At 41.6% G+C, this 18,575-nt stretch overlaps 1 protein-coding gene across 1 annotated transcript; it reads left to right on the top strand.

The window, feature by feature from the left end:
- The first annotated feature begins 508 nt into the window (after positions 1–508).
- ergic1 (endoplasmic reticulum-golgi intermediate compartment 1) lies at positions 509–18,429 on the top strand. The gene is made up of 10 exons (XM_061079714.1): positions 509–647; positions 6,642–6,703; positions 9,297–9,369; positions 9,841–9,935; positions 13,332–13,456; positions 14,344–14,448; positions 14,544–14,604; positions 14,866–14,966; positions 15,739–15,861; positions 17,069–18,429. The coding sequence occupies exons 1-10, from the start codon at positions 628–630 to the stop codon at positions 17,174–17,176; spliced, it is 873 nt and encodes a 290-aa protein (XP_060935697.1). The 5' UTR covers positions 509–627; the 3' UTR covers positions 17,177–18,429.
- The last annotated feature ends 146 nt before the right edge of the window (positions 18,430–18,575 follow it).

The raw sequence follows: 18,575 nt of genomic DNA, 5'->3' as shown, positions 1-18,575 counted from the left end.
AACATAATATAATAAGAAATAAATTAGTTACAAATTGTGTTTGAAATGAAGTGTGTTATAAAGCATTAAATGCTTACACTTGTAAATTCTGGATATGGAGAATGTGTAACCATGACTTTTTTTCTTTCACATGGTACAATAAAACAAAGGAAAAAAATCAAATATGGTTCAGTATGGCTACAGATAGCAATCAAGATATAGTTTGTAGTCTATAAAATATTGAAAACACATTGGAATATAATAATCTTATATAATAACAGACTTTGTTAAGAAAAGTGTGGTATAAATAAAGTTACAAAGTGCTTCACAGGAAGAAAAAAATACTAAAAGAACAGAAGTACAGCTTGTATCAAAGTATTTTTTCTTTTTATTGGTTTGAATTCCGTTATTTCTGAGAACTGATCGTTTGCTCCACTCGAGTTATAAAAAATAGAAACGACGAACGGTTCTGGCCGGAAGTAGAATCATTGAACCGGGAGTAGCTCTCAGCCAATCGGCTTGTGCAAAGCGTCCTAAGCTGACGTCAACCCGGTACCGATGAACGAGCGGCAGCGTTGAGGAGGAGACCCGAGCTGTTTGTAGCCCTGTCCGCCCCCCGCCCCCCCCTCAGAGCACCCTGCTGTCACCATGCCTTTCGATGTGAGAAGGTGAGTACGGGACTTCCCTTCGCTGGGCTCGGCTGGGGGGGGGGAGACGGTGGCGGGGCTGGGTCAGTCGGGGAGCGGGGCTGTAGCGGATGGGTTACCGACCGGTGAGGAGCGAGTCACATCCGGAGCACAGCTGCCTCAGGTCGGGCATGAATGGGCCACATTGTCGCTGGGGGGGGCAGGGAGGCTGGGGAGGCTGGGGGGGCTGGGGGGTGGGTGGGCTGCAGAGTGAAGATTCAGCCGCTGGACTGGTGCTCAGGTTAGCTCCCAGTTTAGTTCCTGATCCTGTCTGCGCATGTGCAGAACACGTCCTAATATTTCCCTATTAGAAGTCACCTCAGGGCACGTAGGCAACAGACTGTCAACAGTCCGACCGGTTTACTAATCAATAACGATCAATACACACAAACACACACACACACACACACACACATGTGTCAAAGCATTCAGACCCAGTACCCCCCCACCCCATTACAACACTGGGAGGAATCCGTGTGGGAGCAGACACCACAGATCCATTCAGGTGATCTGCTGGTGTCATGTGCTCATGGCCGACAGCCACACCTCCTTGGTTGGTTCTGTCAACAGAGCACACCCTATGAGCACACCTCAGTTTGCTCTGTGGTCACAGGGACAGATCCTGACTGCTGCCATGCCACTGTGTGAATAGTCAAGGACACTCATCCTCCAATCACACTGGAAGCAATTAACTTCAAATTAAAAAGTTTCATTGCTTCTTAATAAATACTTGTTGAATTAGACCAGCTCTTCTCATATTTGGGATAAACAAACACGTTGACATGCCTTATACTTAGTTTTTAATTACTGGTATTAATTATCTGTCATTGTTTTAGTTAACTGTTTAGTCTACGAGAATATAAACTGCCCCCCCAAAAAAGCCAAGTCCGGTTCCAAAGATATTCAAAGGTGTTCAAAGAAAAGCAGCCAATTCTTCCTCGAGTTTTATTCATATTTATTGTTTATTACTTTTATGTCTTTGACTTTTTATTGTTCTTCACCATCAGTGTATTCCTAGGACCTGTGAATCAAATTCCTATCTGCAAACTAAATTTGTGGTTATTATAAATAATGGTTGACATTTAGATTTTTTTTTGGTGGTTTGAATAATTGATTAATAGATACATTATTTCAGCCCTTTTAAGTAGATTTGTCCTTAACAAAGTTAAGGAGAAGGCAAGAACTGAAGCTTCGGGTGGAAATGTGAGTTCTCACCAGGACAAGCACAGGATTAAGGCCCTTAGTAATAATTACTTTTTGGTGATTCGGATGATATTCTGTTTAAAATTAATATTTTCTTATTTGTGTTCACACATTTGGTTGATGAATTGATTTGTGGACCAGCAAAAATATACAATATTGATAATAGATTCATCTTAACGTAAGGAACTGAATTATCAGTGTTGAGCATTTACTTCTCTTAGTTTCCAAAATGAGAATATTTGCTACTTGTCTCTATTTTATATCATTGTATATTAAATTATATCAGAGATTTATTGATTTAACCATGGTAACTGATAATGAAAATGATAGCCGGTCGGTGACCTCTCAAACTCAAACATTCGCTCTCCATCTTTCCTACAGACCACAGCCATGTTGCAATAAGCAACTGAATTAAGAAATGATTTTGTTTCTCTTTAGTGCGATGATGACCTGTGCTTTTCTCACAGTGAATGTGTTCTGACTGAGGTTATCAAAGAGGTCACGTTCCGTTCAGATGCTACCCTGACTCAATGCTCTGATTATACAACACTGAACTTACAACACCTGGAACTCGATTGACCAACTAGCCTGTTGTTTCACCCAGAAACTCACGGGAGAGACCAGGGTGTTAGTCAACACAATGAGAGTCTGTGACCATATAGGCGAGCATAGATTACGCCACACACTCGGGTCGCATGTATTCCCATAAGGCTGTAGGGCTGAATACATTGTGTAATTTTAAACAGATCAGTGTTGTGGAACATATTTTGTCATTATCAGAATCCGAATCAGGTTTATTGGCCAAGTAAGTTTGCACAAACAGGGAATTTGACTCGGTAAAGTGGCTCTCAGTGTGCTTACACAGAATACACAAAACAAAACAGTACAATACTAACAGTCACAAAAACAATACAAAATACAAACAGTGCGACAGTCTAAGAAAAGAAGTGCAGGGATAATTATTAAACGGTATGTGTATTACGGTTATACAGTGAGGATGAAATAAAATAAACATAATTAAATATAATTATAATTTATATTACATATAATATAATATAATTTCATCTTGAATCAACAAATGTGTTAGTTGGTCTGTTGTCACTTTCCTCTATGTTTTCATTGGATTTATCGATGTCGTGTGTTGAAAGAACAAAAACACTTAACTATCTTCTGTCTGAAGATAGCTTTTTGTGTTTAGGCTTACTTTAAAGTACTGTATCTAATATAGTGTTTTCGATTTTTTTGGTACTTATCTGAATTGAAACTAAATTCTTTATACCTTCACAACAACATGTTGTCTGGGAGCAAAGTGTTACATTATTTGCCTCAATTCAATCTCCAAGGCTGAAGTGATTATAGAAATCGAATTTTATTTTTAAAAATAAAAATGTACACCATTGTGTAGCAGCCAAAGTGAGACTGTGTTTCTAGCAAAAATGATTTGTCCCTTTATTGATTAGTCCTTCAACAAAAAATAATTATCAGCAGCTATTTTGATAATCTTGGTTTGTTCGGTAGAAACTATTTTCTTTAAAAGCTCAGAACTCTATAATCCTTGTTGGGAACTTTCCTGGATTATTTCACAGTTTCATGTAGTGCGGCAGTGACACACATCTTTTTGTGAAGTTGAAATTATGGGCTGGACTGAGAGTCAGACTCGAGTTGTGAGATGGTTCTTTTCCTGGACTATTTCCTAAAAAGGTTGCAATACTTTGATATGTTAAAACCTACTACACAGACAATCAGCTTCTAATCATAAGCATAACCTCACTCATAATGCCTGAGCAGCTGCTCTTCTGAATGAATGAGTGAATAACTGAAAGGGGTTTATCCCCGAGTTAAATCCTCCTTCAGATTACATCATCTATTTGGTTTGACTACACCTGATGATGCTGTGTTTATGAGATGCTGTTGATTTAGAGCCTCAGTAAGGATGCTGTCAGCGCTTTGTCAACAGATGTCACACGATTGAATCCTGACAGCGATGGGTGACTGTTTGTTTGATACCTGACGCACACTGCCAGCAGATGACTTGAGCAGCACACGTGTTACCTTGAAGCTGGTGATGGGAGATGATCACATGTGAGAGGACGAAATCTAAACTGTCCGTTATATAGAGCAACACGTTGAACGAATGAAACACTGACTCACTCTGACTCATTTGTGAGATAAGGTTCATTTAGTAAGGCCGCCTTCTTTGAAAAGCGGCCGCTGTGCTTTCATTTACTGGTGTCAGATGAGAGATACTGGTACACGGCGTCCTCATCAGTCACAAAACATCACCGACCTTTCACAGTAGACTGAGCAGTAGGAACTAGGAAGTGACGGAGGGAGATGTGTTGACTGTAATTCAGGAAATTACAAACGTCAGCGTTAGACCGAGAGGTGAACTCTCAAGACTCAACATCAATATTCATGAATACAAAGTGTTCTGAGCGGAGGGAATTAAAGAGAAGCTGAGTTCTCATCGAGCATAATAATAAGTACTTAAGAGTGTGAGAGGTGTTCATGGACTGTTCTAGTTTACTGCTATGTTCTTCTGAGAAAATCTGCGATTAAATGTAATATATTTTACAAAATAATATGTACTGTTTGAATTATGTGGTACAATACCTAAAATAACTCAGTTAATGTTGTTCTTATTTCACAAAACATATGTTTCTGAAATTTTCTTTGAATTTTCTCTCTATAAATTAGTTTCTAATACTTCAATTCATTTATTTGTCTATTTCTAAATCCTGACATGGAAACTGTTATGAGTCATTTGCGGTGTATGAAGTGTGTGTATCTCTGCTCATGCACCAGTTCTCAAGGTTTGAACAGCAGCAGCAGCGTCAGTGAGACTTCCTCCCCAGTACAACACAGATCTAGTTTCTCAGACGTACCCTGAATATCTACTGTACATCTATCTGAGACTATTTACAGTTCACACAGATCATCAGATTCCATCTCAGGTCTTGTGAGTGTGACAACATGACTAAGATTCAGTTTCCTCACCCATATGCATTATGTACTCGTACGGAAAGAGATAACAATCATTAAAAGTATTTACAACTGGTGGAAAAGCCCTGAAACTGTTTTGAAGAGACATGTTGTCCTTTCTATAGTCTATCATATAGTCGACGCTGTGCAAATACGTCACCTCATTGGCTCGACGACAATTCAACAAACAAACCTCTAGTTTCCTTCCTAACCACCCTGACCACATACTGCTGTTTGGAGCGTAAACAAAGAGGGTGGACAAAGTTTCCCAAACAATGCAGGTCGTGAACCCGCGGTCGCCTGGCGAGGATGCAAACCTTGAACTGAAAACTAGCGTTTCAAGGTTTTCATGTAACAGCAGTGCTGCATCACTGTGCTCCACCTGTCGGGTTCACTCAGGAGATCAGTACCGTGGAGGGGATGTGAGGAAGGAGACTCGGCCTCTGCACATGAAAGCCCAACATTGACGAAGTGTGTTACTGTAGAATCTATTCTGATCCCGATACAGGCAGCCCCTCCCTGCCCTACATATATCCTGCCAGGCCGGCTATTAGCACACAGTGATCTAATACTAATGGGACAGGGGTGCAGGAAGTTATAGATGGATGTGAATCTGAGAGAGAGGCAGAGGAGATGATAGGAAGCTGGCTGAGGTGTTTAGGATCCAGGGATTGCTTGGGTAGTAGATAAAAACAAAAAACAAAACAAGAAGAAGCAGCACGGTCGAATCTGGACAAGAAATCCCCCACCCCCTGTTTGCATCAGCTGCGATCATTTCTCGAACTGCTCTTGTGAAGAGATGTGTTTTGGAAGGAGAAGTGGAAATGAAGGAGAGAGAGAGAAGGAGTGTGTGAGGCGAAATGAGAAGAGAAAGTGGGTGGCGTTTGAGCAGCCAGCGGTGGAGTTTGGGGTTGAAAACATTTCACTGCCCAAAAAGGACATGCGCAAGAACTCGTGAACCTAAATAGTTTTGGTGTTGAGTAGTTTTCCCCCCCGCTCGGCTCCCCAAATAGGCAACAGCAGCATTTCACAAGAGGATAGTCGGTCCCGTCAGGTGGTTACGATCCTCCTCTGCTTCTGATTCACTGATTTGCGCACAATCCCATATTTTTCTTCACCATCTAAGTTGAAAATATTCAGTCGAAGATTTAAATTAGGTTAAATCAGCAGTCGGCTGTCAGATTGAATCCATCTCTGCTCCATTGTCCTGCAAGTTCCAGTTTGTGCCAAAGAGAGTTTGAAGTACAGTTGTGTTTATATTCCTGTGTGTGTTTATGTTGGCTTTTTGTTTCCCTGTGTATATGTAGAGTGTGAGAGACCTTGATGGGGGGGTCAGGTCAGAATTACAGAACACACATTCAAAGGAAAGGGTGTAACCGCGTGTGTGTACATTTCGGGCAGTCCTCACTCTGACCTATTTCTAATGGGCTGTTTCAGGCTTAAGATTTTGTTTTAGGGTTAAGTTTAGGTTAGGGTTTTGGTAAGGGTCTGGATTAAACACATCGTTTTTATGGTTTGGGTAAGGGGCTAGGGAATGCATTATGCCTATGAATGTCCTCATTAAGATAAATGTACAAACGTGTGTTCTGCAGCTGGCTGTCCGGACCTGTTATGTGTAATGGCTGTGGTCCACAGCTAACATTCCAGCAGTCTTCTGTAATATTGCAAAACCTGACGGGTACAGAGTGTGCTCCTTTTCTCAGCACGTACTGTTTACATTTGCTATTTTTTCTTCTCACTCCTCCTCTCCGTCTTTTTTCATTGTTTCTCTTTCTCCCCCTCTCTCCTCAGATTCGATATCTACAGGAAAGTGCCAAAAGATCTCACCCAGCCCACATACACAGGAGCGTTCAGTGAGTAGCTCTTCACACTGTCCAGGCCAAAAAAAACGAGGATCTGTGTTTGGTTCTCTTTTGATGTGTTGATAAATCTGACTGTTCAAGAAGTCTGAGTTCTTATCTAACTGTCGGCAAGAAAGGAACATGTATAAAATATGTCTAACAATATTCAAATTCAACTTTTAGGTGCAATGCCAAAACAGCCCAACAAGTATTTCCATAATATTTAAATTTAAATTAAATTAAAATATATATATTTTTTCAAATCCTCCTCAAAGCTAAGTTTGTGTTTAAATCAACTGATAGTGATGTATCATATCACAATTTACACTATCCTAAACCCAGTGGCTCCTCCATGTGACCCAGCATTGAACTGGTAGGGTACAAATAGTTTAATTCATATTTTGAACGTGTGGTGTTCATTAGAATGTACAGGAGATAGATTAGAAGTACCAGCCCCTACTTAAGTGTTGTGGATATTTCAAGGAGCAGTTAGTGAAAGGGAGGAGACACCCGCTGTGCATGTACTTCGAGTACCTGCCTGTCCTGGTTCGGAGCTCCATCCTCACAGAGTTAGTCAGTACTGATCAGTACCTGTTTGAGCACAACGAGTATGGTAGGAATGTTAATGATTGCACTCCTTCATAGCCACAGGCACCTGAGAAGTCATCAGTGGATATCGGAATGGTTTTTTCCTGTCAGGTCATGTGTTTCCAGTCACCAACAAGTCATTGTGTAATGAGGGATCGTGTTCATTATTCACTGTTTAATAGGATACAAAACACCTGATGACACACGTTTGGCTCCTCTATCATTCTTCAGCTTGGGTTACTCATTGGTCAGCTGATGACAGCTTGGAACAACGTGTCCGAACCAAGCTGATGACAGACTGCACAAACAATAGCGAGCAGTGTTTTACAGACTCCTAGCACCTTTGTGGATGAGAGGGAAGAGAATGAATTTGCTAAAGATATACACACAGTGTCCACCCATGAGGAAGTGGATGGAAGTTTCTTCCTGCATGCAGTCCACTCCCTTCCTGTCTCCATCCTCTGTCTAGGGGTGAGCGCATTCAGTGGATTTGAATGTCGGGCGACTGTTATTTCTTCGTCCCCGGCAGCTCCGCTAACATTTTGATTTGCATGGTTCAGGGGCAACGAAAAACACATTCCCCCTTTTCACAAAAGGCCAAATATTTGACCTGGTCTGCTTTTGTTATTGTGCTTTAGGGTCACATTCCTTTGGGTTTAGTTTATTTACTAAGTATTTACTTTGAACAATACCTCTGGTCTTTTGCTCCTGTGGTTTTCCCGAGCCCCTCTCGCTGTGGACATGACATATCAATGTGTTGTTTGAGGACACTAACAAAAGATGTGTAATATTTGTCTTATTTGTAAAAAAAAAAAATTGTGCTGCGAGGAGGAAAATAAGCTTCGGGCAGAACAAAAATAACGAGAACATCTGATTACGGCAATGGGCTAGTTTCGTATGTCACAGACTGATTCATGCTGTTACTCTATATCCTTTTCATTGTGTCACAGCCTTGAGAAAAACAAGCTTATGTTGAAATGAACCTTTGAGCCTGTTTCATCTCACATGTGGGAAGGCTTAAATTGAGCTTAAATAAAAACAACACTCATTTACTTATTAGCAGGCCTACAGACTCATATTTAGTCATCCCCTTCCATTATTTCACCTTGTGTAGCCCATGGAGCTTTTGATGAACTTGAAGTGGTGACCTGTGTGTGTGTCATAGTGACACTCCTTATTGTTTGTTGGTTAAACATTACTTTCTGCAAAGCCTCTGAAAACCACAGGTTTGGCTGTGACGCCCTGGCAACCACAATGTCACATGACTGTGTGAGCCTAGGAGACAGTAGTCATGTAAACACGCCTCTCCTGCTGAGTGAGGGCCTCCCGAGTGACACTCTCACCATACCAGATAAACCACAGTTGCTCCGACACAGATTACCTTCCATATTTATATCCGTAAACACATAACTGTTTTTTTTATGTGGCATATGCTTGTTTACTTTGACACAGGAAATGAAACCGACAACGTTGCTACTTCTTTTTTTCAAACTCAGACTTCATCTTGGCTCAGACTGAATAAAAATACCTAATGTTTAAAGATAATATTCGTCATCTGGGACTTTCTATTTTTTTGTAAAGACCTCACTATGGAGCTTCTCTGTTGGAGCCATTTTTGGTTTGGGTGATTGTCTGAACCTTTTTCTAAGGAAACTCAGACAGAGCTGTGTGTAGGACGTTCGAAGCATGAGCTCACCTCTCTTGAAGTGGACATGGTGTCATGGCTGCCTGTTGTGCTGGTATTTAATGTGTAATTAGTGCAGGAGGATCCTTTAAAACCAGAGTAATGGCAGCTTTAACACCACCAATATAACAGCTATTAAGGAAAAAAATGTTGGTTGGTTGCTGTGTTTTCATTAATGTCAGTATCTTAGCTCAGCCATTCCTAAAGGCTGGAGGAGCCTCTTGCATCAGTCCTTGCAATTTGAGATGAATGCAAAAGACCATTTGTAAGCTCAGCTGTGACTTTGAGTTTAAACAATAGAATCAATCTAACTCTCTGCCTCTTTGCCCACAGTTTCCATTCTCTGCTGCGTCTTCATACTTTTCCTGTTCCTGTCTGAGCTGACGGGATACATAGCCACTGAAATGTAGGTATCGCACAATCACACCCAACCCAGCAACCTTGTATCTCACAATATCCTGTAGCTGTAAACGCAATCTTACAGTCAAATAGAGAGTCCCCCCCCCCCGCACAGGACCTACCGTCTGAAAAAGACAGGACAGGAACTTCATCACAAACGTTATTGCCCCATTATTGTGTGCTCTGTGTTGTAACCAATGAATGGGGTCAATTTTCTTACAGGAAATTGGCTTTGTGCACGCGTCAACCTCCCGGGCGATGTGTCATAAGGGATGAGTTTGGGGAGGGTGTGACAGAAAGGAAATTACCATGACAGAGATACACTAATGTTCTCGCCTCTCAGTAGAACAGAAAATGAATCCTTGACTGTTTAGTGTAAACAACATGTTCTCAGTGCAGGAGATTGACCCATTCTTATTGTAATTGACTTTTTTTGTTCCAGCCCATCTAACCTTTCTCTCCTTTCTGTCCATCCCAGTGTAAATGAACTGTATGTGGACGATCCTGATAAAGACAGTGGTGGGAAGATAGATGTGAGTTTAAACATCAGTTTGCCAAACTTACACTGTGATTGTGAGTATATATACATATACAACTCTCTACATTACACTTCCCTTTTGTTTGTTTCTCTCACTGTTCATGTCTTTTTTTCCTGTTTCTTTCCCCTTATCAGACACTTGCACTCCCTCATCATTAAACACATCAAGCATATTAGCAGAAATAAACTGATGATCTAAAGACTCAATGCTACTTGGCCCCTGTTCAGACCTGGTATCAACATCTGTCCTCAGAGATTCAATCACAAGTTGATCGTGTTATGTTTGTCCATTCACACAGTTAAAATGTGTACTGAATGTGTCTCTTGTGACCACTTTCCTACGTGTTTGCGAAGATCAAATTATGTTGTTTTTACCGCAGCATGAGTTTATAGATGTGTCAGTTATCAATGGGTTTTTTGTGGCCCATGAAGTATTTGCGTTCACACGGCAAAAAGAATGTGACCATACGCGTCCCAGACCACGTCCAAATGTGGTGTGAGGCCAGTTTTTAGACCTGGTATAAACATCCGTCCTGAGAGATCTGACCGCAAGTGGACGACATTAATATCATCTCTTCATACCGGGCATTTAAAAGTGTCTCCTCCTTCGACCACTTGTGATCTGATCTCACCTCCCTGCTCTGTATGCAAATATTTACCTACGTCATTTGTGTTCACGAAAACCAAATGATGTTCTTTTCCCTCAGTCTGAGTTTACAGATGTGTCTGTTGACAGTCTGTGTTACTGCAAGTGAGAGAGAGAGATAGAGAGAGATGGAGAGATAGAGAGTGCAGTCAAGAGGAACTAAATGGATGAATGCGCACAGCTATGAAGAAAGAGTTAACCAATTTGAGAAAAGTGTCATTTTGTGGTATTCAGTCATGGTATTGTGGTTACAAACAAATTAACTTGTGAACACTAAGGAGAGTCAGAAACGTCAGCTGAGTGGGCGGTCCTTCACATGTTATCCAGGGTGCTTTGTGATTGGTTCTCAGGAATTGAGGACACATTTGGCTGTGTTCACACCTGACTGGGGCGGCTGTGGCAGAGGGGGTAGAGCGGTCGTCCTCTAACAAGAAGGTTGGCGGTATCGATCCTAGTCTTGCCCATCTGCATTCTGAAGTGTCTTTGGGCAAGATATAGATTTAATGTATGAATGTGTGTGAATGGAAATGAACTGCACAGTAAAGTGCTTTGAGTGGTCATCAAGACTAGAAAAGCTCTATATAAATACAGACCATTTAATTTAACTTGCATGTGACCGGATCCCTGAGGGCCTATTTTAATACCAGGTCTGCACCGGGTTACATAACACAACACCAGACCTCCGCTGCCTCACAGCTGCGATCTGAGTTTGTCATGAAGCGGCCTCTGTTGGCTCCGGTTCTGTCCCTGGATGTCAGAGCAGTGGGCAGGCCGCTTCACAATGAGCCAGGACGGAGAGCAGCCACACGTTATTCTGCTCGTCATGACACCCTGCAGAAAGTTTGCCCAATGACAAATCAAACACGCACAAACTCCACATCCGTGAGGCTCGGGCGGCGTCAGTAAACGCACACACGCTCATTCAGTTCGAACGATATCCAAAAATGGCAAAGCCAATAAATGCTTGTGTGAAAAACGAAGTCCAGATTTGAGCGCGCGAGGCTGCGGCATGCAGACACACAGCTGTTGGCCATGTGTTTAGACGAGCGGGCTCATGGCATGCCTAAACAAAGGCCGTACCTCTGCTGTTTCCAATTAAAACCCTTGATGGTTGTGTGTACGGTGGTTTTGTTTATTTGCAGAATTTCAACGTATTTTTTGCAGAAATGCTGGGCCTTAAAAACCGGCCCAAACACGTTAGTCTAACCAAAGTGCAGCTGCATGTAAATGAGCTCCTCAACCCGTCGCCCTGCGAGTTAATATTTGACATCGGTTCATTTTCCAGGCGTCCAAACACGTTGTCGTCAATTACAAATTTACTTAAGAGAGAGAGAGAGAGACAAATCATTATCATCATGGAAAAGCCGGCATTATTTATGTGCTCTGCTCTGCTAAGCTGTTCCAAAGTTAAACACTGTCTTCCTCCGCTGACCTTTACGGGTTGCCAGGTCTTGATTTGTGACTTCATGGAAAAGCAGAACCGCGTGTAATACGCTTATAATAATTCTCGCACCCCCCCACCCACTCACTTAACACAAACTCCCTTCCAGTTCTAAATGTCTTAAAAAGGAGAAACAAGCAGCTCTCACACTCACTCTGTTCCAACTTCACTTGCATTCGCCCACTGTATTTTGAGATCTAGATTGATGGCGTGGGGGGTGAGGTGGGTCAAATTTGTCTTGAACGTCAAAGGTCAGACAGACGCCATGTGGAGGTTTTAGCACAGATCCAGCACACACACACACACACACACACACACACACACACACACACACACACACACACACACACACACACACACACACACACACACACACACACACACACACACACACTATCGCCAACACACAGCTCAGGCTACCCTCTGGAAACCTGCCGCTGTCCGTGTGCCAGTGCACAGCGGCGTGCAAGGGGGGTGGGGGGGGGGCTCGGTGGAGTCTAGATGGAAAAACACAGACAGCGAGGGGGGGTCTGTTTGGACTCTGTGTGTATTTACTCTCTGCGCCACACTCTGCAGTCATATTGAGGATTTCTCTCTTAATCTTTCTCTTCCTCTGTTGATAAAAATGTGACTGTTTGCTTATTGAATGTAAGCAAAAAAAACAAATGATATTCTCATCATCGCTAAATCAAAAAAAAGAGGAATCGTAAATTTGTTTAATTAACAGATGAATAGTTTAAACTATTAGGAGTCACGAGATGTTGACGTCTTTGATCTGACCAACATTCTGTCATCTTGTTTGTTTTGACTTAAATGCTTATTGTTGTGACTGTGAGCACTTATGATTTAGTCTTATGATTTCATTTTTCTTTTTTTTATTGCAATGTACTCCAAGATGGAAACTGAGGAAAGATATAGATTATTAAGAAAATAATTAAACTTTCTCTTGTTTCTGCTTCACTAATCTGGACTATTTGTTTCTTTCCTGTTTTATATCATTTTAAAGTCATTTTGAACTGGTGATTGGATAAAACAAAAAGTATCACTCAGTGTTTTCTGACATAATAAGAATAAAATAATCTCTAAAGTTATTTGAGAATATTAAGAATAGATTCATCATAAGTAAATTGTTAGTTGCAGTTCTAATTTGGTATTTTTGCAACATGAGAGGTTTCAGGGATTCATCTGTTTTCTGAAACATTAACATATTTAGCTTTATTAGTTCACTAATGGACAAATTTAAAAAAAGTTTGAATCCGGCAAAAGGGAAACTGTTTGACATTTTATTTAATTTTCATTCTTTGATTATATCATGTTGTTCCTTTTCTCTCTCATTTCTTGAAGTGGTGGGTCTGGACATCCAGGATGAGATGGGCCGCCATGAGGTCGGTCACATAGACAACTCCATGAAGCTCCCTCTCAACCAGGGGGACGGCTGTCGCTTTGAGGGAGAGTTCACCATCAACAAAGTAAGACTTCACCACTTAAGTGCGGAAGTAGGACAGCCGCCATGTTGTACCAGAGGCTTAAAATGAACAAATTTTGAGTAAAGTTATCGGATGCAAGTCATATCCGAGAGAAAAAAAATACTTTTAATATAGACGCAAATAAATTGAACTTGAGTTTAAGCTCCACCTCTGAATCGCTTTCTCCATCGCCTCCATCATCCACCAAACATGATTGATGTTGAGTTAGAGAAGAGTAGGATCTATATTAGACTACACTGATTTTATTGCGTCACTAAGCTATTACATGATCGTATACTATGGTAATTTGGGCATTATTGAATGTACAGAGGGCAAAATTATCGTACGAAAACGAAATTCATGCTGAAGCTGCGGCCACACACAAAATGGCAACAGTTTTTACTTTTGTGCAGTAATTACAATATAATGAATCAGATTGTGGGACCTAAGCACTAGGACTACATGATGTGTATTTGTCTTGGACTTGAGTTAAACATACCCCTCTGTCTGGGACAAATGAGGCCTACCTGCTTCCTCCTCTTGCTAAATTGAGTTATGTTAAATGGAAGAGCTCAGAGACTCAGTTACATCTGACGGCACACTCGAGTGTGAGCCCTGCAAAGTCCTCCGTGTCCCACCAACACTTTGTGCGTCAGTCTTTCCAGTGCATTTAAAATGATTAACCCAGCAGATGTACTACCCAACACTCTTGCCCGTGGAATAATATGTGAAACGTGTTAAAGTGGGTGGACTTGTCTTCCGGAGGCACGGACCATTTGGTTTCCAGCCAGGTGTGTGCGTGCATGTGTGTCCTCCTGCTTGGTCATTAGTTAACTAAATGTGTTGTAGGTTTCCCTGGTGCTGTTAACCACACGTCCGTCTGTCCCCAGGTACCAGGAAACTTCCACGTTTCGACTCACAGCGCCACGGCGCAGCCCACAAGCCCCGACATGACCCACACCATCCACAAGCTGGCATTTGGGGAAAAGCTTCAGGTCCGGTCACAGAACCAAACCCCACCTAGAGCGTCCGATAAGATCTGCAGTAACGAGACTAAACGCACGTCTCCTCCCTCTCTGTTGTCAAACAGGTACAAAAAGTGCAGGGAGCCTTCAACGCGCTGGGAGGGGCGAACAAGCTCTCGTCTAATCGTATGTACACACACCGCACAACACACTCATCAGAATCTCTGTGTGGCATTTATGTAAGGCTGCTGGAGGGCTGCACAGAAATGAGACCCCCTTGTGGACGGCAATCGTAACCAAACCGAGTGGGAACCTGATTCCCACAGCTGACACTGCGTCTCTGATAGACAGACTCCAGCCAGTGGCGTCATGATCACATCTAGATCCATGTTTGGACACTGAAGCAGCAGTTTTTTTGTTATTGAAATAACTCTGTTTCCCCCACAGCTCTGGCCTCACATGACTACATACTGAAGATCGTTCCAACAGTGTACGAAGACCTCTCGGGCAAACAGAGGTTCTCCTACCAGTACACCGTCGCCAACAAGGTGCTGTCTCCCTGATCTTCCCATCCTTCCCATCAGATCATACCCTTATGTGATGATGTTTTTTGTTTATTTTCTTATCATGGAAGCGCAGTGACCATCCTAACATATCGCTCAAGCCGGTTTTGCCGCGTTAACTAATGCACTCACCCTTAAGTGAAAGCTCACCCCTAGTGACTGGAAAGGTTCCCTAGTTCTCAACAAACCATAAACACACTCGCTAGAACTGTGTTGACTGACAGCTGAGTTTGGGGTTTGAAGTAATAACAGTGCAGGTGAGCTGTGAAGCAGGGCGGACGAGGGCCTGAGCGAAATATTCCAAAATCTCATCGCCAGCGTCAATAAAGGTTCGAGCTGAGACACATCAGGGCCTGGACCTCTACTACAGTCTTCTTTTCCATGCTGAATTTATTTTCATGTGTACTATCAATTTGTGTTGTTGATCAGAATTGTGATTTGTAGCAACTGGGACTGTCCCGTCACCACATCACGGGACTGTTACTCACAACACACTGTGGCCGCCTCCTGCTTACTTCATCTGGGTTTGAGATGTTTTAGTTGAACACTCATTTGTGCGTAATCATTCAGGATCTTTGGGTGACCTTACTCAAAACCAGTACTCGAATGACTCATAGGCACCACCACCATCCCCAGAGATAAGAATGAAGTTATTGATTGCTTAAACCTAGTGGATGTAACTGCTGCACTGTTTATTAAATCAGGGCTTTAAAACATTTAATGATTTATAACCGGTCTCTTTTTCCATCCCTCACAGGAATATGTAGCTTACAGCCACACAGGCAGGATCATCCCGGCCATCTGGTTCCGATACGACCTCAGTCCAATCACAGTCAAGTACACAGAGAGGAGGCAGCCCTTCTACCGCTTCATCACAACAGTGAGTGGATTCACCTTCTTGCCAGAAACTAAAATCTGTGGCCCAGACCACTTCAATTTACAAACTTTTGAATTTTTAAAAACTAATGGTGAGGATTTGGGGTTGTAAACACTGAAGCTTTACCAAATTATTCTGTATTTGACCCTGGCTAGATGGTTCTCTTTGCTGGTTGGTCCAGACTGAAATTTCACTTGATTGTGTTGATCACCATGAAAGTTGGTGGTTGGTAGTTTTTCCTCTCCACCATCAAGTTAAACAAATGTCTTTTGTATACTTTGGCTTTGGACCAGGTACCTTGAAAACAAACATGGCAAACATACCTGCTAACTATCATTGTTATCATTTGCTTGTAGGTTTATGTTCAGCCTCACTGAGCTTCTAGTTCAGCTGTAGACTTGTATTGTTCCATTATGTGGAACAGACGTTAATAACTCTCACCTTTATGAAGTTCCCCTTTAGCGTGATTTGCTTCTTTCCATTCACTGTCTCACTTTTGGTTTGTGCTCTCATCAGCTGATAGCAAGCAACTTTAACAATCAAATATTTCCTCAAAACATCACACAACTTTGTCTTACAATTAAATGTGAACTTTTTCACATTTGCGTAAATGTTTGTTTTTCTTTCCTGGTCCCCTGAAAGATCTTTTTGGGATCTTAGATTTGGAAAAACAAGAGTTGGACCAGAGTATAACTACCTGCAAAGTAAAATAGGGTGAAATAGTTTGATTTGAAAGCGGTATAAAAAAAGTCTAAATCACCTTTATAACTAATTCAATTCTATATTTTCTCTCTTTGTTTTTAAAATTCCTCTTATATGACTCATCTCCCTACCTGACCCTGTGTGTTGTGGAATTTTTTACCAACACTACCTCCTCAAGAAAGTTTCCTGCTGACTGATAATGCGGTCAGAAGTAAAATAGCTGCTTCGCTGATGACGTACAGTTATTTGTCTTTTAGTGTCTTAATTATATCCTGACTTAGGACATCATAGGTCGGAGATGACTGTGCTTTGTAATGTGATTATGAGTCATGGTTAAAGATTGTGAGTCAAGCAGCGACAGAGCTCTGCTGAATTCCAGCACATTCCGAGTTGTGAGTGTAAAGTATTGTTATGATTAAAGCCAGCTGATATCGAGCCGTTTGTAACCAGAAAGGAAAACGTGGAGCTTTTAAACGTCGACACTGACGGACAGATATGTCTTCTGCAGATCTGTGCCATAGTCGGAGGGACGTTCACAGTGGCAGGCATCATCGACTCCTGTATATTCACGGCTTCGGAGGCATGGAAGAAGATCCAGATCGGGAAAATGTCATGAGGATCACTCCCGGCTTCCCCCAACACCTCTTATTTATAAGTGCAAAGTTGCTAGCCTGTTAGCTAAATCAAGTCCTGTCTGAACCAACTTCCTCGGGGGGGGGGGGCTCGTATCAACGTGACCCATCAAGGGGCTCCTGCACTCGATGTAACTACCAGGCTACATCTCAGTTACTGCAGCTCCTTTCCATCTGCTCCGCTGACGTGTGGACGCCGACTATCCCGTGTCCACTTCCTGTGTTTCCAGAGCCAGGAGAGGAGAGGAGAGGAGAGCTTTTGTTACTGTGGAGATGAAATCTGAAGTATCTTGTGTCAGGGTTCAAGCAGAATGGGTGTTTCTGAAGGCTGATATATTTTTAGAATGAAGTAAAAAAAAAAAAAAAGGTGATGGGATTTGTGCTGATGGTCAATGTTTTAAATATGATCAAGAAGCGTGTGACAAAAACATGGATTCAATCATGTTCAATTCAATGATTTATAGATTAGAAAACGGGGTGAAATCAAAATCTACTTGTTACTATTTTCTACTTTCAGCCCGAACTATTGTTCAACTTGAATCTCACTTTAACTGTGCTGCGTTTACTCCCCCACTACTGCAGAAAGGGACTGATTTATTTTTTGAAGGAAGTGTTGTTTTTTTGTAAAACTGTACAACAGGAGATTTATTTCATCCATCTGTTCTTTTAATTTCTTGTAATTAAAACTGTGCCTTTAGATTTACTGCTCCATTTTAGAGGATTATGATCCCCTCTTATTAGACTGTTTCAGTGACTGCCACTCAAACCAGTGTTTTTCTTTCCTTCATGTTAAAGCTACTGTATCTGTAGTTTCTTGAGATCATTGATTTCTTTTTATTCCATTTATATCTGATATTTTATCAATGCTGTTAAAGGTCCTAATTTTGAATTTGTCCCTTTCATTTCATTTTTTGGTAAAATATTTGAATAAATATAAATTGTTTTGCTGAGATTTATTAGACTTATTTTACAAGTGATTCAATGAAATGTGGAGGTTCGGTTCTGTCAGGAGAAAATACAAGGCCAGATGTTTGTTTGTTTGTTTTTTTCCTCTTGAGTCATTATATTTTTGTTATTTTTCTACTATTGTCAGCACAGCTTTTATGATCAAGGACGGTGATAATCAAAAGTCCTCAGAATTGGTCTCTCTACTACAAAGGTCGTCCATTTCTTGTTCCGTCTCAAATGACTGTAACGCTATGTGTCCCTCAAGTAAAGGTACAATAGAAGACACTGACTGCTGTTGCACTTTATTCCTTTACACTTTCTCTTTTACTAAATGAAGGATCTATTTTACAAATCTAAAAAGGGATTCGAACTTTTGTCCTTTCCCTTCCTTTTTTCATGACTGTTTACAAACTCTCCCCATGTTCCCTGAACAAC

Source organism: Limanda limanda, chromosome 10, assembly GCF_963576545.1.
Source record: "Limanda limanda chromosome 10, fLimLim1.1, whole genome shotgun sequence".
In the NCBI taxonomy this organism is placed as follows: Eukaryota; Metazoa; Chordata; class Actinopteri; order Pleuronectiformes; family Pleuronectidae; genus Limanda; species Limanda limanda.
The sequence above is the reverse complement of the archived record's forward strand: the minus strand, read 5'-3'. Positions and strand labels throughout refer to the sequence as shown.

Bases quoted from the DNA above. Each gene is read 5' to 3' on its own strand.
- ergic1 (XM_061079714.1), top strand. From the start codon at position 628: ATGCCTTTCGATGTGAGAAG. The intron at 9,370-9,840 runs GTAGGTATCGCA...TGTCCATCCCAG, and splicing joins GGATACATAGCCACTGAAAT to TGTAAATGAACTGTATGTGG. The intron at 13,457-14,343 runs GTAAGACTTCAC...GTCTGTCCCCAG, and splicing joins GAGAGTTCACCATCAACAAA to GTACCAGGAAACTTCCACGT.